We start from the raw sequence: 24735 nt of genomic DNA, 5'->3' as shown, positions 1-24735 counted from the left end.
CATAGATTCCTAAGGAATAGTTCAAGAGTGTCTAACCTAGTATTTCATTTGACAGACCTATGGGAAAACAATTTTGCATCTTCTACAAGATGTCTACAGTTGGCTTCCTCTTGCTACTATTATTGACAATCAAGTTCTTATTTTACATGGTGGAATATCAGATACTACAGATTTGAATTTCCTAAATTCATTCCACAGAAACAAGGTAGGAATTATACATATAAAAGTATGTTGTTATCTTATTGGTTTTAACTACAGTCTTGCTCACAAGAAGTAAAATTCTAAATTCAGTAAGCATTAAGCCTACTATTTTGTATGATTAAAGTACTAAAGATAATATATATAATATTAGGATAGGTACATTATTAGCAATTCTATAATAGTATGGATTATTTGTTGTATTATATACACATTAATCTTTGCATTTCATCTTAAAGTGGTTGAAGTCATGTTTTCAATATAAATACTTTCTATTTTTTTAATGTAAAGCAAAAATTGTGAGGATGGTGTTAGATTATTACATTATACATATATGTTGTTGTTGTTGTTGTTCTTAGTTGCGAAGTCATGTCCGACCCATCATGACCCCATGGACAATGTTCCTCCAGGTCTTCCTGTCCTCTACCATCTTCTGGAGTCCATTTAGGCTCATGCCTACTGCTTCAGTGACTCCATCCAGCACCTCATTCTCTGTCGTCCCCTTCTTCTCTTGCCCTCAATCTTCCCCAGCATTAGTCTCTTCTCCAGTGAGTCCTTCCTTCTCATTAGGTCGCCAAAGTATTTGAGTTTCAACTTCAGGATCTGGCCTTCTAAAGAGCAGTCAGGGTTGATCTCCTCTAGGACTGACCAGTTTGATCACCTTGTAGTCCAAGGGACTTGCAGGCATCTTCTCCAGCACCATAGTTCAAAGGCCTCAATTCTTTGGTGCTCAGCCTTTCTTATGGTCCAACTTTCACAGCCATACATTGCAATTGGGAAAAACATGGCCTTGACTATATGCACTTTTGTTGGCAGGATGATGTCTCTGCTTTTTAGTGTGCTGTCTAGATTTGCCATTGCTTTCCTCCCCAGGAGCAAGCGTCTTTTAATTTCTTGGCTGCAGTCCCCATCTACGGTGATCTTGGAGCCGAGGAATAAAATCTGTCACTACCTCAATTTCTTCCCCATCTATTTGCCAGGAATTGAGAGGGCTGGATGCCATGATCTTGGTTTTCTTAATGTTAAGTTTTAAGCCAAATTTTGCACTCTCCTTCTTCACCAGCAACAAGAGGCTCTTTAGTTCCTCTTCACTTTCTGCCATTAGAGTGGTATCATCTGCATACCTTAGGTTGTTGATATTTCTCCCGGCAATCTTAATTCCAACTTTTGATTCATCTAGCCCTGCCTTTCTCATGATGTGCTCTGCATTTAAGTTAAATAGGCAGGGCGACAGTATACAGCCTTGCCAGACTCCTTTCCCAATTTTGAACCAATCAGTGGTTCTGTGTCCAGTTCTCACTGTTGCTTCTTGGCCCACATATAGGTTTCTCAAGAGACAAATAAGATGGTCTGGTACGCCCATCTCTTTAAGAACTTGCCACAGTTTGTTGTGATCCACACAATCAAATGCTTTAGCATAGTAAATGAAGCAGAAGTAGATGTTTTTCTGGAACTCCCTAGCTTTCTCCATGATCTAGCGTATTTTGGCAATTTGATCTCTAGTTCCTCTGCCTCTTTGAAATCCTGCCTGTACTTCTGGTAGTTCTCGATCCACATACTGCTGGAGTCTAGCTTGTAGGATTTTAAGCATAACTTTACTAGCATGAGAAATGGGTGCAATGGTGCGATTGTTTGAACATTCTTTGGCACTGCCTTTCTTTGGAATTGGAATGTAAACTGATCTTTTCCAATCCTGTGGCCAATGTTGAGTTTTCCAAATTTGCTGGCAAATTGAGTGTAGCACTTTTAATGCATCATCTTTTAAGATTTTGAATAGCTCAGCTGGAATACTGTCACCTCCACTAGCTTTATTGTTGCTCACTTCACATTCTAGGATATCTGGCTCAAGGTCAGTGACCACCTCATTGTGGTTATCAGGGATGTTAAGCTCATTCTTGCATAGTTCTTCTGTGTAATTTTTCCACCTCTTCTTAATCTCTTCTGCCTCTGTTAGGTCCTTGCCATTTTGGTCCTTTATCATGCCCATTTTTGCATGAAACGTTCCCTTCACCTCTCTAATTTTCTTGAAGAGATCTCTGGTCCTCCCTATTCTATTGTTTTCTTCTATTTCTTTGCACTGTTCATTTAAGAAGGCATTCCTATCTCTTCTAGCTATTCTCTGGAATTCTGCATTCAATTGGGCATATCTTTCTTTTTCTCCCTTGCCTTTCGCTTCCCTTCTTTCCTCAGCTATTTGCAAAGCTTCCTCAGACAGCCATTTTGCTTTCTTGCATTTCTTTTTCTTTGGGATGGTTTTGGTTGCTACTTTGTTGTACAATGTTGCGAACCTCTGTCCATAGTTCTTCAGGCACTCTGTCTATCAGATCTAATTCCTTAAATCTATTTGTCACCTCTACTGTATATTCATCAGGGATATGATTTAGTTCATACCTGAGTGGCCTAGTGCTTTTCCCTACTTTCTTCAGTTTAAGCCTAAATTTTGCAATGAGAAGCTCATGGCCTGAGCCACAGTCAGCTCCTGGTCTTGTTTTTACTGAGTGTATAGAGCTTCTCCATCTGTGGCTGCAGAGCACATAGTCAATCTGATTTCTGTGTTGACCGTCTGGTGATGTCCATGTGTAGAGCCGTCTCTTGGGTTGTTGGAAAAGTGTTTGCTATGACCATCGTATTCTCTTGACAAAATTCTGTCAGCATTTGCCCTGCTTCATTTTGTACTCCAAGGCCAAACTTGCCTGTTATTCGGGTTATCTTTTGGCTTCCTACTTTAGCATTCCAATCCCCATGATAATAAGGACATTATTTTTTGGTGTTAGTTCTATAAGGTGCTGTAGGGCTTCATAGAACCAGTCAATTTCATCCTCTTCAGCACCGGAGGTACTTGGACTACTGTGATATTGAATGGTTTGCCTTGGATTCGAACTGAGATCATTCTGTCATTTTGGGGATTGTATCCCAGTATTGCTTTTCCTACTTTTTTTATTGACTATGAAGGCTACTCCATTTCTTCCGAGGGATTCTTGCCCGCAGTAGTATACCTGATGGTCATCTGAATTAAATTCACCCATTCTTGTCCATTTTAGTTCGCTGATTCCTAAGATGTTGATGTTCAGTCTTGTCATCTCTTAGGTTTAGGTTTATTAAATTAAATTAGGTTTAGGTTTATTAAATTTATATGCCGCCCTTCTCCCTGAGGACTCTTGTTTGACCACGTCCAGCTTTCCTTGATTCATGGATGTTACATTCCAGGTTCCTATGGAGAAAAAATCTTTACAGCATTAGACTTTCCTTTCACCACCAAATACATCCACAACTTTGGCCCAGTTGCTTCATTCTTTCTGGCGCTACTAGTACTAGCCCTCTGCTCTTCCCTAGTAGCATATTGGATGCCTTCCGACTTGAGGGGCTCATCTTCCAGCATCATATCTTTTTGCCTTTTGGTATTGTCCATGGGGTTTTCATGGCAAAGATACTGGAGTGGGTTGCAATTTCCTTCTCCAGTGGATCACGTTTTGTCAGAACTCTCTGCTATGACCTGTCCATCTTGGGTGGCCCTGCATGGCATAGCTCATAGCTTCATTGAATTACACAAGCCCCTTCGCCACGACAAGGCAGTAATCCATGAAGGGATATACATATATAATGCACATATATACCCACATATCTATACACAGCATATATGTACATACTCTATACCAGGGGTAGGCAATCTTGCCTCTTTTATGACTCCTGGACTTCAACTCCCAGAATTCCTGAGCCAGCATGGCTGGTTCAGGAATTCTGTGTATTGAAGTCCACAAGTCATAAAAGAGTCAACCTTTGCTGTATACATATCTGTTTATGTACTTTATATATACTGTACATACATATATCAAGTATTGTCTTAAGCAAGTTCTTCAGAAAAGAAAAAAAATCTTTTTAGATGGTACTTTCCAATTGTTTAGATTAAACTGATGACAAACAAGTTTGAAAGAAATGTTACTGAAAGAACAACTGCAGGTAATTCTATGCAATATAATTCTTTGACATTTCTTTGTCAAACCATAAGAGGGTACATTCCAAAGGTTTGTCTTCATAGTCACATGCATGCATACATACATACATACATACATACATACATACCCTTTAAGTATGCTTTTTTTCTTTGTGTCTCCACTTACATTTGGAATGGGCTCCCAGCATACACTGAAAGACAGATTAATCTATTGCTGACCAAACAGCATTTGCATATCAATATATATCAATGTATTTGCTCTGAGGATAATGATCATAAATTTTATCTTCATAGTTGAAGTCTTTGCTGAGACCAGTCAAGTCAAATAAGGAAGCAATCCATGAGCCACAGAGAACAAATCTTACAAATCTCAGAGAAACAAAAAAATGCAATTCAGGGCAAGACAAATCCAAGAAAAATGTAGTAAGTTCTACATTAGCATCCTGTGAGAGAAGACAATATGCCAAGGAAGTGAGTGATGTTAAAGGCAATCTTGATGGCATCCATGACAGAACCAGTTCTAGCCCATTTCAGAATGCACAGTGTCTTAAGCCTTACAACTTGACTACCACAAATGCATCTCCAGAATTAACAGCAAAAGAAAAGGAACAAGTATGCTGAAACTTTATACATAGTCTCTTTTTCCAAAATATGAGTTATAAGGATGTTCGAACTGGTAACAAAATAAAATAAAGCTTTAATTGGGTAACCAACTGCAAGCTGAATAAATGATTTCTACTAGAAATTTGCCACCCCAAATTTGTCTTGTTTGTTTATAACAAATACTTGCATGCTAACAAAAAATGTGGGGTAATGTGCAGCTCCTGTCTTCTAGAGATTCCATTTTTGTGATGATAAAAAGGCCTTATATTCTTATTAATATATCAATAATTGGGCGTCTATACTGTAATTGTCTCCCATTTGGGGAAGTTCCCTCTAGGCACTTTATTTAAACTTTATTTACCACCAGATGTTAGAATCAACTGCTAGAAGATGGGCAGAGTGTGTCAGCGTGGGTCTATTTCACTGAAGCTAGAGAGATAATTTTCTCAACTGCAATTATCAAAACCAGACTGCATTGTGATTTAACTTTCTTACCATTCTAATTAGTCCATCAGTATCATAAGTTTCACTGTCATACATATCAGTAAAGACATGAGTTCCAGTATTTCAAATACTGGAAGATAATAGGATTGTTTTATGTTCATTCATTTGCATGGAAAGGTGATGGATATTCTCTGGAGTGATCCTAAGCATCAGAATGGTTGTTCACCAAATAAAATTCGAGGAGGAGGTTGTTACTTTGGTCCAGATATTACTGCCAGATTGCTGCGGCGTTATAATTTGAAATTGCTCATCAGGTCTCACCAGTGCAAACAGGAAGGTTATGAGATCAGTCATAATGGAAAGGTAATTGATACTTTAAAGTTCAAATTTCACAAAAATGTTCACCAGCTAGAAAGATTTTACCAGATTGTACTAGAAAAACAGCTCCAACTCAGTATTGATATGGCAATCATTATCCACCAAAAGAGTACCTAATCATATGACAGTGTAATTTCTTGTGTTTTAATCACAATTTCATTTTCCCCCCCAATGCAAAATAGAATAAGGAGGAATCAGTACTCCATATTTAGATGGAAAGACTAGCTGAAAAAGAGAAAAATATAGTTATATTAGTTTTCTGCTTCTGTAGGAAATTGCTACAACTCTATTTGCCATTTTTGTTTTATCCTCTTCCATACATTGGAAAACATCATGACTGCCAGAAGCTTGGATGACTTAATTTTCTTGCCCTTCTTTCAAAACACACAAAATCTCTTCCATATTTGAGAATGTAGAATGTTTGATGAGGGAGAAGCTTTAGATACAAGGAAATGGATATCTACAGTATAGTTATTCCATTCTTGATCTGTAGGAGTGAGCTATAATATGTGTACATCAAAACACATTAAAAGATGTGTTCAGAACTAGATTATTTTCACTTTTTATATATAGAGAGCCATAGCTATGAAAACTTCTTTTTCATTGTTTTTCCAACAAAGGAAAAAGCTACTTATATAGTGCTCACAGTACATAGAATTATAGCATAATGCTTCATTAATTCTGTCATTTGTTCACCTGTCAGTCTGGTTTGAAGCATAGTGTATTTCAAGTGACAGCTGTGTTCTTTTTCAAATAGGTCATCACTATTTTTTCCGCCTCAAACTACTATGAAGAAGGAAGCAATCGTGGGGCCTATATCAAACTAAATCCAGATTTGATTCCTCGTTTTGTTCAGTATCAAGTCAGCAAATCTACACGTAAGCAGACACTTCATCAAAGGTAAGACTAAAAAAGCATGCCTATTGCTTAAAACAACACACATATTTGGAAACAGAATGCTAAACTATCCATTGGTATATATTACAGGTAATCCCTAAGTTATGAGCATTCATTTAACGCTCGTTCAACATTATGTGATGAGTGTCCCCTAGTGCTTACGAGCAAGTCCCAAAGTTATGAATATTGCAGCACCACAGCAGTCGTTTGCTCTTATGAGTGACTGCAGTGGCTCTACAACACACACCCTGGTTATTCCCTTCTTCCCCACTCCTGCCCTGGGTCTCCCTAAGCACCAGGCCATCAATACTCAACCTACAAAGATTGAGATCCTTCACTTTCTTGGCTGCTCCAGGCCTTCGGTGCATTTGCAGAGAATGGAAGCCTAAAGTAACGCAAGATCACAAGATCACGTGAGATCAGTGGGGCGAGATCTCATGCTACTAAACTTGCGTGATCTCATGGTAATTTAGGCCTCTGCTCTCTGCCACAGAGAATAGAACCGAAGCTGGGGGACACTTCCATGTGCCTCCAGGAGCCTGGATCGGGTTGGGAGGCATGGAAGTGTTCCCCAGTCTCAAATCTGGGTGGCAGCAGCCTGGAAAAGGCCTTTGGAGCCTGGATCGGGCCGCCGGGGGCTGTGGAAGCATCCCCCAGCCTCAGATCTTGGTGGCAGCAGGAACTGTGGCAGAGAGGAGACGGATCTTTTCCAGCTGAGTCCAGTGTGACAGGAGGGGAGGGGGAAGCATGCAGTATCTTAGTGGGTCAGGAAGGCCTTGGGGGCCTGTTCCATCACTAGGCCCTCCATGGCCTTCCCCACCCTGAGATATCTCATGTTCACTTAACGAGTGCTTGCGTTTTAATGAGCAAGGGACTAATCTGGTTCAAGGTATGAGATTCACTCTACAAGTTTTCAAGTTATGAGTGGAATGGGCAGGCTCCATTACACTTGTAACTCGAGGACTACATGTACTTGATGTCTGGCTATCTTGGAATTAAGGGCCAACCTATGATTTTAATTCACTGATAGCCCAGTGATAGCCAAGAGCTCCTTTAGCTTGTGCCAGAGGCAATTTGGCCCTCCTGCTACCTTTTTTCAAACCTAACTGGCAACCATGGCTAAGAGATTTTGCTTGCATCTGCTTCTATTCCACAAAACTAGCTGTTGATCAGCATTAACAGTACGAAGGTAAAATGCTGTTTGTAGGACTGCCAGAAAAGTTGAAATGTAGGATAGTAATGCTAATAACCATCAAACTCAATTTGTATTTAATCCAGTATAGCCCTTAACTTATTTATGCTTTGTTTCATCCTTATTATCATGGTTGTGCTGCATGTATGTAAATGTGGTAAGCATCTGTCTGTTGAATGTACATACTTTCTTGATTGGCCACTTTGCTTAGATTTCCTCACTTTTTCAACTTTTTTTTAGTTTATATCTAAAGAAAAAAATATAAATTTGTAACATAAAATCTCTGATTACAAGAACTATTGAGGTTATTTTTTAAAAAAAATTAAAATAAAATAAAGAACAGTTAGAATATTATAAAATTTGGAATAAATTTTACCTATGGTGGGAACAGAAAGTAAGTTCTTAATAGAGGTATACAAGATTATGAACTTAAGTAATATTAGAATAAGGTGGATGATAAGATTGAAGAAATTTATTGGCATAAATATATAAATATGTTTAGTGCACAATTGTATATAAATGATATGTATATAAAATGTTTATAAAACACAAGAAATGATATAAGACAAGAGGTATGTTAGACCGATAACACCATGTCCAAAGTTTTAAAATATTTTAAATAATAAAATTTGTTAATTTTTTAAAAGAACTGTTGAGATTATATTTCCACTCATGCAGTTGTTTTCCTAAATGCAAGTTTATTTTTTTCAATTTATTTAGCACTACTCAAGTTTACCGCTATGTTTAAGTATTTTGTTTGTTCTCGATATGGGAGTTTCAGAACTCCTAAAATTCTGTACTCTAACATGGACCTGTAAAGAGATTTTGTTGTTCTAATTGCCAGGTTTAATAATTTTCTTTGTAGAGTGACTGCAATTGAGCTTTCTGCTTTAAAGTGTTTGAAAGAGAAACTTTATACCCACAAATCAGACCTCATTGCAGCTTTTACCCAGTATGATCCAATTTGCACAGGTAATGTGATTTGAAAAAGTGTTTCATTTTGTTTGTCAGTATTGTATTTCCTTTTATGTACAAGCAATTTCATATGTTGCAAGTTACAGGAAGGAAATGTGACAAAGAGCTGTAAAAGTAGCAAATTGTATAACAGAAGAATAGAAGCAATAGATTCTAGATTTGTATGGGACAGATGCTACTATGAATCATTCATAAATGAGGCTGGATTGAGTAAAGATGCAATTTATGGGTGATATCAAATTATTTAGAATAATGGACACTCCTGCCCCAAAAATAGTGCATGAGCTTGGAGGCTGATCAAAATGACTCATGCAATCTTTTCCAGCTCTGTAATTCTTGTTTTTTTAAGAATTCCAGTGACAATGTTTCCAGTGTGCAATGTCTTTTTCAGACCATTAGAGAACAGTTAATGCCTAGCAGTAGAATTTAGTATCTCATTACTTGTATTAACATAAGTATATTTACCAAACCAAGGGAAATAATTGTTCCAATTTATTCTGAGAGTTCTGGGGATCACCCTTTAAAAGGGATGCAGACACATTAGAAAATATTCAAAAAATGATGGCAAGGAAATCAAGGGACTGAAAACCAAGTCCTATGAAAAGGGATTGAAGGATATTTAGTTTTGAAAAAGCCTAACTGAATATAATGGTGGTCTTCAAACACTTGAAATATTGTCATAGAGAACTTTAAGACCTGTTCTCTCTTGTCCCATAGTGCAGAATATGAAATGATGTAAGTTACAGAAAATCAGATTTCAATTCAATGTTAGAAAAAATTCCCTAACAATAAGAGCAATTCAATAGCATACAACCAATTCCCTGGAAAAGCAGTGGTCTTGTGTTCGTTGGGTGTTTTCAGGACAGGATTAGAGAGATACCTGACTGTCTGGGGAGCTTTAAGTTGGATCCCTGAGTAGAGGACTCTATCTAATGGCTTAAATGGTTATTTCCAGCCTTGTGATACTAGTAACAATCTGAATAAAATCAGATGAGAGGTAGAGATTCTCCTTCAAAAGAATTAGGAAATATTTTGAGGACAGGATATACCAACAAAACGGCTATTGTGAAAGAGTTACCTGATCAAAAGTTGACTATAATGTAATGTGCTGTAGACAAATACATCTGTGGGCGTATTTGTCTGTGGAGAGAATAGCCTTGCAGGACAGGAAGGAGAGCCTTTACCCAGGCAACAGTCAGACAAAACCGAACTAATCCTGGCCCAAGAAAAAAAATTGAGAAAAAATCTCAGACAAGCCTCTCTTTAGTTCACATGAAGATAAAAGGGAGGGAATAAAAGCACATTCAGATTTGCAAGATACTGTTACAGTAAAAGTGGTACCGACTTACATGTCATTGGTACCTCAGTCTGTTTTCCCTTGTAAGGGGCAATACATATCCAGTCCCAAACAGCCATTTATAAGACGCTGAAAGTAATCCTCTATAGTGCTCTCTCCCACCCAAGCAAGATCTTTCTGGGGCTTCAAGGTATGCAAATACCTATAATTTTAGAGCCTGCCTGTTTTTTTAAAAAAAGGAGTCAGGAAGCCTAGTAAGTACTAAGAGACTCAGAGCGCAGTTGAAATAATAGCTTCCCCTAGAACCGTGGTGGCAAACCTATGGCACGCATGCCACAGCTGACATGCAGACCCCTCTCTGTGGGTATATGCGACATTGCCCCACTCCTAAGCCTTCAGCTGGGTTTTATAAAACCTTTTCGCTTTAGGCCTCTGCCATGTGCAAAAAAAAAAAACAACCAAGGTTCAATCAATCAATTTCAACTTCTTACGGGGAAAAAAAATCTTGCCAAGTTGGAATTGATAGAGCTTTTTAGTCCTGCCCAGTCTGCCATTACCAACACAGCCACACCCACCCAATTGCCCAACCCATCCAATGGGCTACGCCCACCCGGCACCTGACGATACCCGGCACTCGATGATACATAAGTGGGTTTTGGGTTGCAGTTTGGGCAGTTGGTCTCTAAAGGTTTTGCCATCACTGCACTAGAAAATAATGAGAAATCAATAAATTATAAGTATCTCCTCCTATCTTCTGTCCAAATTTTGTAAATTGACATATCATACAGTAAAAGTAGCCTGAAATCTTAGGCAATTTAGATAAGTTGAAGATCCTCAATAGCTCAGAAGTATCGGCCACACTTGAATTAATTATGCTTCTCCCACTAAGGAGAAACATCTTGCTGTACAAAAGAGATGCCAGTTTCCCTTCCTTCCTTTTCACATTCATGGCCAGGGATATCATTGGAAGAGAGTACAAAGAATCAAGATGTTGCCCATGACTGCAAGATTCATGCTGTGCCCAAAAAGCATGGGGCTGCCACCTTGACCTTTCAAATCCTGCTCTTGGTTGCTCCTGGCTTGGTATTACCAAAGGAAAATTGCTTCATCCTACTTTGTGACCGTTGATGGGGGACAAAAGATCAAAGATAAATACATTATCTCAATATGAACAAAAAAAGAAAAAGCATATGTTACAGCCCTCTTGAGACTGCAATTAAAGAATTATACGACTCAAAACTCCAATTACCACATAAGAAAAAACCCTCTGATAATTAACAGCTGCATTTGAAGTCTAATTCTTCCATACATAAGGAATGTTGAAAGTGCAGAAGAGATAATCTGGAAGAATGGTATTGCCAATATGTATTTGCAGGAGGAGCTACCGTATTTCTGTTGAGCATATAGCTAACCAGGTTCTTCTTCTGTGCTCCAATTTTGGTGTAACACAACCTTGAGATCAGTTTTTTTCTCAGACATGTCCTTGCCCCTGATTTTAAATGAAGATTGCTATTGTTGCATTAGTATCTTAAAGAATCCACATATGCCAGTATTGGCTAATTAGGAAAGCATGCAGATGGCATCATAAATATAGATTGTCCACTAACTGGTGATTATTTGCAAAGCCCAATTATGTGAACATACTAATGAACGTAGTAAACTTACTAATGAACTCCTAGATGTACAGAACACCAATCAGTATCCACGAAAAATAGCAGCATTTGCAGGGAGCTCTCTGCAGGTTTCACAGTCCAACAGAGAAGACAATGGTATATGAAATAATATTGTTTTTTTAAATGCTTCAGATTATGAAATTATATATCCACTATTTGTGGTGTGTGTGTGTTAAATAATATTTTATTGATTTTTACAATCATAAGTGCCTAGTAAACAATGTGTTGTCTGGGTTCATTTTTTACTTGAAGATACATACTGAATTCCTGATCTCTACCCCTTTTTCCGGCCAGTGATAATCTATATCTCTTATTTAAAATTATTCTGTGTCTTTTTTTTTGTCCTTCAATATCGCTCTGTCCATTTCTACACATTACAATGTTTTCTTGATCCTCTCTTCTTGAGGTAATATTTCTTCATTTTTCAAACACTAAGCAAATACAATTCTTACTGCTATTAATACATACAATATATACATACAATATATAATATATACTTCCTCAACTTATTTTTCTAATATTATATCTAATAAAAATAGTTCCAGTTTATAACACCTTTTCTATCCAGCTCATATCTCAATTATATTTGCAATTGTGGCCACCTTATTAAACCAATACCCTGTTTTCCCAACTCTTATTTCAATTTTGGTTTCCCTTCAGTATTCAAAATTTCTTTATAGGTTACAATTTTCTCAAAAGTTGGTTAAGTTTGGGTGAATAAAATTTTCCCTTGTTAAAGGGCTTCTGGTTTTGAGCAGTAGTGCAGCAGCCGAGGGATTGTGGGGTTCTGCACCCTACAGCTGATTTCTGCCTGCTAGGGGACCCTAAATGGGCCTGAAGTTGCCCTGTAGAGGCAACAAAGAAGGAAGGAAGTCCCACTGATTGCGGAAAGATGGTGGTTGATCCGATCGGTTTGGAAAAAGCCCTCCAGAAACCAGCAGGATAAAGGCTAGCTTAACTTCAGAGTCCAGCCCAAGCTACGAGCAACCAAAGCCCAAAAGCACTACTTTAAGCTGACTGTAAACAACATGTTTGGAACTGGGTAAGAACAGTGATTTTCTCTTTTCCACTTGAAAATTGATTTCCTGGAAAGAAAAGAAAAGAAAAACCCCAAGAAGCAAAAAGCCTCCAAAAGTAAGAAGGGGGGAAAATTTTGCCACACCCTCCTACAGATGGAAGCTGTGAATTAAACTTTTCAGGGGGAACAGAAATATACTGAAATGAAATGAATATAAGACTTAATTTGAATAAGTTTGAAATTGGTGGAATCTGTTAAGATTTTTCTTTTAAATCATGAAAATAGAAGTAAACAATTGTCTATTACTGACTCGTGCTGACATCTAGTGGTGGATGAAAATATACAACAGCAGTTGCTTTATTACAGGGACTGGCAAAGCCCAGGAAAAGATAACATGGTTTTGGTGACCTTCAATGTCTTAATAACAGATAACAGCTGTCACAAAAAAGAAAGAAAACATTTTGGGCTATCTACAAAGTGAGAATTATAAACTCTAAAAAAAAAAGAATTGACCTTTCTGGATTACAAATACCAACTCAACGGTGACTTTAAAGCTGTCTGCAGAGAAAGGAAAACCCTGATTTTTAGCTATCATGGAAAACCAGAGATCTGCAGAAAGAATATACCAAGAAAAAACGAATACTTTCTAGAAGGAGATCTATGCTATGTTGCAACTAATCCAAACAACAATGATCTCAAACCAAGAGGAAATTAAAAATAACTTTGAAAATATAAATGAACACATCTCCAATTTAACTTTACAACACAAAAAATCTCAGAAAATAAAAACAGAGAGTGAGCAGAAAAAACAGGCAACTAAATATGAGACAGAGGAGAGAGATTTTAAGATGGAACTTATCAATAGAAGAAAGTAGGACTTAACCCTGATGGGGAAAATCTTACAGGAAATACTGGACGTGGAAAAGATAACCTAAGATTACAAAATAAGTTTGAAGACATGAATTTTTTTTGACAAAATGGATTCTGCCAGGAGAACTACAAGAACTTGAGAGACAAAAAATGATAAATAAAATCAAGAAAGAAAGAAAGGAAAAGATTCTCAAAGAATACGAAGGGGCAAAACCTTCTTAGAAAAACATCTTACCTGTTTTGCCTTTTGTACCTGCAACAACACTTTTAAGATTATGGAGTCTTTGATTCAGTGAAGCAATACTGATCAGGAAAGATGTTTGCCCAAAAAAAGGTTAAAGTGAGAATTAAGACATTAGATGATGGGATTTACCAGAGGGAATATTTAAAAATTAAACATGTTTGAATATGGTTAAAGAAATACAAAGATTTTGGATATAAATTAAGATTAGTTTAAGAGGGATGAAGCCCTCAAGTAACATAGTATTTCTTTCTTTCTTTTTTCTTTTGTGTTTTGTTTTTTGACATGAGAAATATAAAACTGTTGGGATGTTTTGTTTTTTTGTGTGTTTTTTAACATGTGAAAATGTAAAAGTGTTGGGACGGCTTGTATGAGAAAAAAGACTTAAATACTTAAAAGGTAGTGCTAGTCGTTTCCAACTCTAGGGGCCGGTGCTCATCTCTGTTTCAAAGCCGAAGAGCCAGCACTTGTCCGAAGACGTCTCCGTGGTCATGTGGCCGGCATGACTAGACGCCAAAGGCGCACGGAACACTGTTACCTTCCAACCATAGTGGTCCCTATTTTTCTACTTGCATTTTTACGTGCTTTCGAACTGCTAGGTTGGCAGAAGCTGGGACGAGTAACGGGCACTCACTATGTTACGCGGCACTCAGGATTCAACCCGCCAAACTGCCGACCATCTGATCAACAAGCTCAGCATCCTAATTTTGAGGAAAATCTTAACCAGTAAGAATGCTTTGAATATTGTGGGGAAAACAAATTTAAATAAGAATTCTGTAACCAGGATCTATGACAAGGCAATTAGAAAAAAAGCTTTATACTGATTTGGTCGGTGCTTTTTTTGTCATAGAATGCACTGGAACAGTGTTCCGGCACCTTTTTTTGAAGGGAAAAACCAGTTCTTTCTAAGTCGCCAGTGCAAGTAAAGCTCTGGCTTGGTGAAAGGAAGCTGCCCGGGGAAATCAGGGGCATCGAAGGTCGACCTGGAAACATTTCCACGGCCCTGAAAGCAGACCCTCTCGTCTGCCTTGGTTCACAGGACTCTCCCCCGCCACCACCTGACCTCACCCCCACATTGGCTGCCAGGGACCAGGACTGGCTCCTGGAGCGAATTTCTTCAAGGGACCAGGTGCATTCCCAAAGCAGCAAAAGAGGTGGCAGAAGACATCCCAGCTCCAAATAAGCACTCTCTCAAAAGTCACGACAATGGCATCCATCAGCTGATGCTGCTCATGTGATATGTACCTTGGAAGCTCCCTAAAGTGATTCCCCCCCCATTAAAGGGCTTTCAACTGGAGCTGGATGTGGGTTGCTAGAGGCTTCTGCCAGTCCACCAGAGCTGTGTGAGTTCTGGCACCTGTTTTTTTTTTTTACAAAAAAATCACTGGATGTGGTTATTATTTGCAGAAACATGAGAAAAATGTCTATATTTAATAATAAGAACTGTATTAATTTATGGTTGGCAAAAGAGAATATTATTGGAAGAAGAGAAAATCAAGCAACTATAGACTATAGAACAGACATGTCAAACACAAGGCCCGGGGGCCAGATCTGGCCCGCGAAGTGGTTTCATGCGGCCCGCGAAGCCATCCTGGAAAGAGGGAGGGAACGGCCCCCACTGCCTTGGCCCTGGCCCAGAGACCCTCCTCCTGCCAGAGACCCTCAGATCTGTCCCACTCCTGCCCAGGCCCCCATAGGCACCCTTGATGCGAACGATGTAGAGCTGGCCATGCCCACCCAGTAGGCCATACGCACTCTAGCCACGCCCACCCAGTAGGCCACACCCTCCCAGGCCACACCCACAGGGCCCCCTGAGGGCAACCGCAATGCTGATGCGGCCCTCAATGAAATTGAGTTTGACACCCCTGCTATAGAATTATAGAAATTAATTGTTATTGTTTTTTAAATACTAACCAAAACAACATGCTGTTTACCAAATATTAAGGGGATTATGTTAAAACTCAATAAAACAATTTTTTTTAAAAAAAAGTTTCCCTTGTTAAGAGCCATTCTGATGTTTTCATATTTCCCATCCCATGTGAAATAATATTTTTTCAATGCTTCAGATTATGAAATTATATATCCACTATTTTATGTTTTTTTAAGTGCTGTTCTCCTGCCATTGTTACATTTATTACCCTTCAATATATAGAATCTCTTCAATTACAAATTATTTAGATCTAGAATACATAGGATGGAATTGATTCTGTTGTTATACCCAGGCTCACATTTCCAAAGCAGAAGAGGTTAAGACTTTGCCTAAGGCAAGGTTTTGCTTTTTCTCTTTCTTCTGTAGCCTCCAAGTAGAGGTTGGGGGACAAGACCAACAGAGGATGGAGCAGAGCAGACAGACAATAAAGATGAGCTGTGATTCTAAGAGGAGTAATTGTGAACTCATAATTATCAAAGTTTCTAATTTTTCTTCTCATTCCTCATACAATACCAGGAACAGGTAACATTTGAGAAGCCAGATTTTTGCCACCCTCCCCCCACTAATGGTTAACAGGAGGGAATGGGAAGACCGGAAGCTTAATGTTAAAATCCAATTAACATTCCCAACTTAAATCTTACCCCCAAGTTAGAAACCAGCCATTTTTTTCAAGGAGGGATGACTTTTAAGGAAAGATAGTTTATTGATTCATTAGTCTTACCAACATATCAAAAAGACTCTTAAGAATGGAAATAACCTTGTCTTTGAGATTTTAATTTTCCATTCTCCCCTTTAAGTCCTCCCCCACCTGACAATCAGACATATACAGACAAGCTGAAACCTGCACACCTTTCATTTCATTTGAGAAATTTCTGATGTTTCATGTTGACAAGAAAAAAAAAGCAAAAGCAAATTAAAACTCAGTGCTGAAATGTAACTGTTTCCCTACCAGATTTCAGTGATGTGATGAGATGTGCTGCAAATAGCATACCAACAATCTGTAGGTTGGTCATCCTTCTCTATTCCCTATTCTACATAGTGTACTTCATAAGCTCTAGTGAAGCTGGTAGAATGTTTGTGTGTGAGAGAGAGGGTGTGTGTGTGTGTAGTGGTCCAGTCTTCAGAACAGTGATTTTCAACCTAGGTCAGTTTGATATATGTGGACTTCAACTCCCAGAATTCCCCAGCATGTCTGGCTGTGGAATTTTGGGAGTTGGTCCACATTTAGAAGTTAGGCACTATGCTTGGCCAGTTTTTATTAAAAAGTAGCCCTGTAATTTAGTTTATTGAAATCTCAATGCTACAATACCTCCTGCAATGATGTTTCAGTTGAAACATAAAATACTTTTCATTTTTTAACAGGAAGGATTTCCCTTAGCCAATGGGCTTCTGCCATGGAATCGGTTCTGCATCTTGACCTACCCTGGAGAACTCTCCGTTCTCAACTAGTTTGCCTGGCTCTGGATGGAAGTGTGGAATATCTTTCATGTTTTGACAATATAGAAATCATACTACCCATCAAAGAGGTGAGGTGATTTGGAACAAGGATGATCAACTATTTTTCAGAGGGTCTGAACTTTATTTTGAACAACAGGCTGGACATTTCATAGAGAGGCAGGGCAGGACAAAATAGTGTGCAGAGACAGAAGGAAAAAATGTTATTATTCCATTTAATTTTATTTAATTATAGTTATTTAAATATAGATATTAAATATAGTTACTGTGATCACGCCCTCTATTTTTATGTATATACAAGAAAGGAAATTCAAACATACATGCTTCTCAAAACTGATAAAAACTGGTTTTGTATGTTGCAACATGAAACATTAAATCAGCATTTAAATCAGTGTATTTAACAATAGCAAAACATGGGAATATATTAATATATATAGTCCAAATTTTAAAATGGTCCTTCAGTTGGAACTTTCAATAGTATATAATCCTTATTCAAGTACATGTTGAGTTTTCAGATCATTGCATGACTGACAGAAGATACATATTTTTCCAGGCCCTACATGCTCAATAGGTTTTTCTTCTGTCACTTTAGAAATTATAAAAATTCTATTTGGTGACAACCTTTGGATGGGATTTAAAGGACATAGTAGTGATCTCAGTCTTGAAGCTCTAGGTTGTAGACCTTAATGTAGGAAATGGCTGAATTAATAGCATTGTAACTTAAAAAGGTTTGTATAATACTATTAATTTTATTTAGAAACTTGTAGACACAATTGTGCAATGTGACTCAGTGTACACATAGGGAAATAACGACTAGCATTACTAATCAATGGCATTCTATTAGTTTCTTCCTTAATGAATTTTCTTTTGAAGTATGAAGGATAAAAAGTGGCAAAGTTACCAATAAATAAACATCTGGAGTTATTCTACATTAGAAGTTTAATCTGGAAGCTTTCTTAGGATAATGCATATCTTCAATTAATTTTTAAATTAAAATCCTCCCTCACTCTTTGGTCAGCCTCACTTTCAACTGGTGTTTCTTCTTGTTTTTTGGATTCCGGACCATCTCACTCCAGAAAGGCTCTGTGACTGTCAAAGAACTCCATTGCTTTAAGTGGTGTATCCAGTCTGTATCTTTTAATCTACCCAGTAAATTAAAATCCCTTCTGGAATCAGCCATCTAAAGTTCACTCCTTTTTCAACAAGTTTCTTAGTTAAAAATTGGTAGTCTCTTCAGGCCTCTGTTATCCTTCTAGGGATTTGCTTGAGAACCACGATTTCTTTTTCTTTGTATTTCAACGATTCATCTCTTACTTCAGCTGACGTCACCAGAAACTCCTAAATTAAAATCCTTTAGAGTTTAGAATTTGCATTCTGGATGTTGGTTTTGCATGAAATAAATTGCATTTTAGAAAACATTTTTACAAGATATAAAATAGGTTGCAGTATTGTGATTTCAACCATAGACTGAGTATTGTATATTATTATTTCTAATCTCTCTCTCTTTCTGTCTTACTTTAGGTTCAACCATATTTGGTGGAAACTCTGTGTAGATACAAAGCTGATTTGGAGATTATCTTTAATATGATTGACCAAGACCATTCTGGTATGTTAAAACTTTAGCTTTCCAAAAATTCCATAGTAGTGTATCTGAGCCTAGAAAAGAGAGTTACAGATACCATAGTAGGATGAATTAGGGGAAGACGGTCTTGTATTTATTAAAATTATCTTAAAATACTTTAAGTTGGCTTTTTTTAATTAAAGGCACTCAAATATTGATTTTCAAGGATATGTGCAGCAGTTGTTTATTTCTACCTAGTGAACGAAGTTAAATCACAATACATAATTAAAAATACAAATTTTAGTTGATTTTTCTAGTCACTTAATTCTCTTAAAAAGTAGTGCCTCTTGATCATGTGATGCTACACTCCAGCGAAAAACTCATTAACATCTTCTTGTCAAATGCCTCCATTTCTCCTTTCCCTCTTTGCAGGTTGGATCCCCAAAATGATTTGGTTTCAAGAATATGAAACATGATGCTCAAACAAGCCAAGACAATGGCAAAACAAAGTCTTGATGCAAAACAAACTCCCTGTGTCTTATGTCCCTATCCTGCATTTATAGCAATTTCCTTGACTGATGACTATTTTGATTATTGTGCTACTGATTAGCACAGCATTCGGAAAATAATGGATTGGATGTTTAAAAAAATCCACTGAATTTTTAAAAATAGAATAATAAGTAAACAGTGCCAATAGAGGGCATGTTAGTATGTTGTGGAGTCTATTCTGCACAGATGTTGCAGAACTGGCTCTTTACAGCCTGGACCTTCTCTGAACAGCAGTTATGGAATCTTTGCCCTGAGAGTCACATCAATTTTCTGTACCCATCCAGTCTTGGAAGTTACTGCCCAAAGTTATGAATCAGAATTCTTAGTAGAACAATAATCTCTTACAATCTAATAAAATAACAGGGGGAAAAACTTTTCAATAATTTGCAAAAACCAAACCAAGCCATGTTTTTAGGGTAAAGAATTCCATGTTATGATCACATGTGCAACCTTCCCCCTCAGCCTCAGCTTTCCTATTTTATGACATATTTAATTTCTAAAGGAAGAGATTCTAATCATTCACATGAATTACACAGATTCATGTGAACCTAGCCTGCATTTAGGTAGGAAGGTCCTATGCTTTTTAAAGTTTTTATAACCAGCTTTTGAAATCACACCAGACATAGATAGCAACATGTACAACTGATGTAGCTTGAAGTTCTACATTGTTTTCTAAGTGCATTCTCAAATAGAAGTAACATATAGTATTTAAATTCTTTATGCAAATTTGTAGTGCTTTTTGTAACACCAGATTTCCCTTTATTTAGGCCTTATTTCTGCTGATGAATTCCGCCAAACATGGAAACTCTTTAATGCACATGTGAAGAATGATGTGAGTGATGAATCCATTGACAGTTTAGTTCGCACCCTGGATTTTAATAAAGATGGTAGCATTGACTTCAATGAATTTCTGGAGGCTTTCCATGTGGTACATAAATTTAGAATTGGTACACAGTAATGAAGTTGGATTTTAGACTCAGTTTTTTCTGTCATATTTTGTTATTAATGAATTGTGGTCTTAATGTTATGTTACAGTTATCAGCTTGAAGAGCCAACTAGTTGGAGAAAGCCCTTCTTCTTTATATATTAATATTTTATAAAACATGGCAAATTTATTAATGAGAAACAATACAGACTGTTCAAGATGAATTAAGGAATAATTTAAATAATTTAAATAATATTTTTAATTTTATTCTTTTGAAACTCTTTTTCATAAACATATTTTTCTTATACAAGTTGAAGATCATATTTACTGTTTTTCCTAAGTTGGTCTCTTCAATATGTATTGGTTTTCAACTTCCATAATTCTTAGTACATGCATTAGTCATGCTGCTGAGGTAATGCTTAGCAAAAGATATGAACCATGGATATCTTCTCTGATGAGTCATAAACAGTGAAACTGACATTGTATCATCTTCATACCTTGTGCGTTCTTAGGTGAAATTGAGAAACAATTATATGATATAAAATAGCCAGAACCTATTTTAATTACAGAATATAGATGAGAGGAGACGTGAAAGATCAGTAGTTCTACAAGTATAAGCATTTTTTTACTATATAACTGTTGCTTACTAGTTTTGACATTACAGAAATTACAAACATATAATTCTTGCTGGTTCCAACTATGGGCTTATCTAATCATATCTATAGTGCCAATAAGCCCCCAGGCAAAAAGTAATAAAAGATGATCGGAGATCCTGCATGACTTTGGTTAATGCCCTTTTAAATCCATCAACCAATCATGTTTATACAGCTAATTCCATATTTCAATTGTAATTATGTAACATTTTCCTTTTTCTGCATTTCTTCATTGGATGTCTCCCTCCCCACTTTTTCCATACCATGTACATCTCTTTTAGTATGTCTTTTTTTTCTGAATTAAGAAAACAGAAGTAGACATGGTAGCAGTTCCTCACTGAAGAGTTTCTCCAGCCCCTGCAAGATACTGAGATGAACTCACCAATTATCTTGGCATTTTAATTGCACTCAGTGGTAGAATCAATGCATTGTTCAATTTGGCTTCCTGGAATTACTTCCCTTAAATGTTCACTTCTTTCTTGGCTGCTTTTATGTTTTTGAAAATGACTGTGGTTTTCATGCACCACAAGTAAAATGTATTTTGTTCCTGAACTATTAGAATTCTTCCTGAAAGAAATCACTTCCAATAACTGGCTAAATGGATGGATGGAGGAAAAGTGCTATAGAGAATCTGGCCCCTGCTATAAAGGAGAGAGGATGGGAGAGAAGGGAGGAGAGGAATTTCTGAAGGCATGTGGATGGGAGAAGGATCACTTTCAGATCTTCAGGGGATAAATTATGTGAATACTATAGTTACTAGGGATGCAGGACTATAAGATTTCTGCCCTACACACCAATTGTGAAAATATAATTTAGATATGTGTAGTTACTCTTCATCTTCAGCTCTGAAGATAGTCAAAGAGGTCATTCATAAAAAATGCTAATTTATGTAGCCTGCAATCCTTTATTTTCTTTTGGCATTTCTGTAACCCCTTTTAAAAATAACTCATTTTCAAAACACTATTTGTGGTGTGTAGGTGCCCTCTAGCTGTTACAGCCAGGGAAGTGCCAGGATCTAAGATGATTCACACTTAATTCATGAATTAATCCAGTTGGATCTACGAATTGAAATTTTTTTAAAAAAATCATAAGGAATATAAATTTCTACCTCCTTGTTAATACTTTGTATGAAATTGATCAATTTTTAAAGTAAACTTCAGGAATAGTCATACAATATGAGGAATTTGCAAAACTTCAAGAAGCATACTAAATACCTCCTTGATTAAGCTAGCAAACTTGTAATTAATATCTGAAGGGTAGATATCTCAACACCACTTTCAGTTCCAAAATAGAAAAATGAATAATATAATGAATAATCTCTATACTTACTCTGTGAAAAAGGAATACTAGAGGCATTAATGCCATTTTGGATCTCACTTGAGTTTTGACTTCAAACACTGCTGAAATATTTTATGACATTATCTGTCTAGCAGTGACAGAGGAAATACTGTCAGTGGTTGATATACTTCACTATTATTATACAGAATAACAGAATAAAAGAGTAAGAAAGAACCTTGGATATCTTCCTAGTCCAATCCCCTCTACAATTCAGACAAAAGGCTGTCCAATCTCTTCTTAAAAACCTCCAATGATGGAGGTCACACAACTTCTGGAGGGAAGCCATTAAATAAAAGTTATAGGATTAAGTTCTGACTTAAACTCTAAGTATGTACAGAATTATATTTCCAAAGACAGCATGTTTTTGTATGGCAAATTATTACAAGTAATAATAATAAACCATATATATATATAACTTAGATCATAAAGTTATTGAGTGAACTTTACTTTCACAGGCTTTATAGCTGGTTTTATGGCTAGATTTCTTCTGCTTTTAGCTTTTATGTGATTATTTCATTGTGAAATATGCATGTGAATTTGAAGTATCACTATCCAGCAGCCCACTGAATCTGATTATGCAAGCTCAAGGCCAATAAAACTTTGGTAAAACAGACTGTCAGAAACCTCTTCAATGCTTCTTTTTGGGGCTCTGCCATTCTACTGGGAGGGGGAGGATTTTCTCTGATGGGAGGGGGCCTTGTGGCTGTACTTCCTCTACTTTGTTCTTCCTCAACTTTGATCTCTTTGGGTGTGAAAAGGGGAATGGAGTGTGTCAGGGGCCATCTGCCTTATCTTCAGTCCCTTGCAAGATCTGGTGAAGTGCCTGGAAACCATCCCTTATCAGCTCCGGTTCCCATAACAACTTCACACCTGTGGATTGGCCGGATGTGAATTGGACAGTTCAGCTCTGAATTGGGGTTTTCTGAAACAAAAGTTTTAATATAGCAATTTGTGCAGGAAACCTTTAGATCTTGTTTTGTTTCCTTGCTATCACTATCTCTCAATAAAAGTTCCTTTTGAAACAATGCCTGTTTCAAGAGTTCTGCTTTCCTGGGAGGAGTGGTTGAGACAGGACTTTACATTAAGCAAGTTCTGCAAAAAAGGTCAACCCAGATAGGCAACCACCTACCGTGGGGCCCGTGCACATCATGTCCCTCCATGGTAGTGAACGAGACCGAGAGTTGGGGAGAGACCCACCCAGAAGAAAGCTCCTCCAATGGATGGAAAAAATGTAAATGCAGAAAGTTCCATGAAGCCGAGATGGTTGGTCAGAGTAGGGAAGATAGGAGAGTGGGAAGAAAAAGTCCAGCAAGTAACATTCACCTGAGGCAGCCGGAAGAAGGGCTGGAAGCAGTAGATGGAGCTGCTCTCCGATGATGGGCACGAATCCGAAGGAGAGCAGGAGTCGATGGACCAGATGACCTCCAAGGTCCCTTCCAACTTTATTATTATTATTATTATTATTATTATTATTATTATTATTATTATTATTATTATTATTATTATTATTATTATTATTGTTATTGTTATTATTCTGAAGCAAACCGTGCAATACATGGTGGAAGCCTTTCAGGACCTAAAGACAAAGTCCAGGCGATGCAGGAGCAAAAGGAAGGATCAATCGGAAGAAACAGTGTGTGGGGGGAGTGAGTCAGGAGTGACCAAAAGCTGCGGAGGGGGCAATTGGATCTACAGAAATGACAATGGCCACCCTGCTGGCACAGCAGCCTGCAGCCCCCAGAGGAGGGAACACCTCACCAGCCCCTAGAGGGAGAGACCCATGAGAGGAACCAAAACTGGTTCCAGTGAAATTTGATGGAGACTCCCAGCAACTGGGCTTCTTCCTGGCCCATGTGTTCACCTACATGCAAGTGTATGGGAGAACCCTCCCCAGCATGGAGGCCAGAGTCAGGGTCGTCACTCTAGTCCTGGAAGGAACCGCAGCTTGGTGGATGGTTACCCTGCACAACTGTAATGCACCAGAGCTCCGAAACTTTAATCATTCGAAGACTGCCTGGCTGATTGGGAGGCACAGGACTGAAGCAAGACTGTGAGGCAGGGGTGTTGACCGGTGGCAGAGTAAACGGAGGAGTTCTGAGACCTGGCATTCTCAGCATTCCGAGACCTGACCCACTGGTAAGCGGGCTGATTGCACCGATGACCATGCCCATAGAACCGTTACATTCTAGGCCAAGAAGGAAAAGTAACCCTGACCGCCCTTTTAGATTCAGGATGCACCAGATGCCTGGTCAGCCCATCCCTGGTTGGGAAATTAGGGTACGGTTAAGAGAGATTAAGAACACCAATCTCCTTCTGCCAACTTGACGGGTCCATTGCAGAGGGTGTCCCAGCCACACTAGATACAGAAACCCTGGGGTTAATCATAGGGACCCACTCAGAGACTTTAACCTTCATTGTGGCACCTGGAATGGAGTGGCCTCTCGTCCCGGGGTTGGCATAGGGCAAAATAAAGTATATTTTTCTATATCTATTAAGATGAGGCAAGGTTTGCTTGTACATTAGCGAAGATGTTTCCACAAAGCGATAATTACATTAACATAGTTTATAATGTTTCTTTCATTACAT

At 37.8% G+C, this 24735-nt stretch overlaps 2 protein-coding genes across 4 annotated transcripts in view; one reads left to right on the top strand and one right to left on the bottom strand.

Annotated features, from left to right (window-relative positions):
* Window positions 1–20356, top strand: part of PPEF1 (protein phosphatase with EF-hand domain 1) — a gene marked incomplete at its 5' end in the record, with an annotated part of 44740 nt that extends 24384 nt beyond the window's left edge. Inside the window, 8 exons of the mRNA XM_083361280.1 lie at window positions 56–205; window positions 4445–4762; window positions 5375–5560; window positions 6333–6475; window positions 8530–8636; window positions 17031–17194; window positions 18645–18729; window positions 20001–20356. Coding sequence (XP_083217406.1) covers window positions 56–205; window positions 4445–4762; window positions 5375–5560; window positions 6333–6475; window positions 8530–8636; window positions 17031–17194; window positions 18645–18729; window positions 20001–20191 — 1344 coding nt within the window. The 3' untranslated portion in view covers window positions 20192–20356. The remainder of the gene's footprint in view (window positions 1–55; window positions 206–4444; window positions 4763–5374; window positions 5561–6332; window positions 6476–8529; window positions 8637–17030; window positions 17195–18644; window positions 18730–20000) is intronic.
* Window positions 17239–24735, bottom strand: part of PHKA2 (phosphorylase kinase regulatory subunit alpha 2) — a 90223-nt gene continuing 82726 nt past the window's right edge. Inside the window, exons 35-36 of one of the 3 annotated variants that reach the window (XR_014492560.1) lie at window positions 20487–20665; window positions 17239–18461 (exon numbers count right to left, since the gene is read on the bottom strand). The gene's annotated coding sequence lies outside the window, so the exon portion shown is untranslated. The other 2 variants (XR_014492561.1, XR_014492562.1) reach the window with 2 other exon arrangements.

This window comes from Vipera ursinii (assembly GCF_947247035.1).
Source record: "Vipera ursinii genome assembly, chromosome: 4".
Classification (NCBI taxonomy): domain Eukaryota; kingdom Metazoa; phylum Chordata; class Lepidosauria; order Squamata; family Viperidae; genus Vipera; species Vipera ursinii.
The sequence above is the reverse complement of the archived record's forward strand: the minus strand, read 5'-3'. Positions and strand labels throughout refer to the sequence as shown.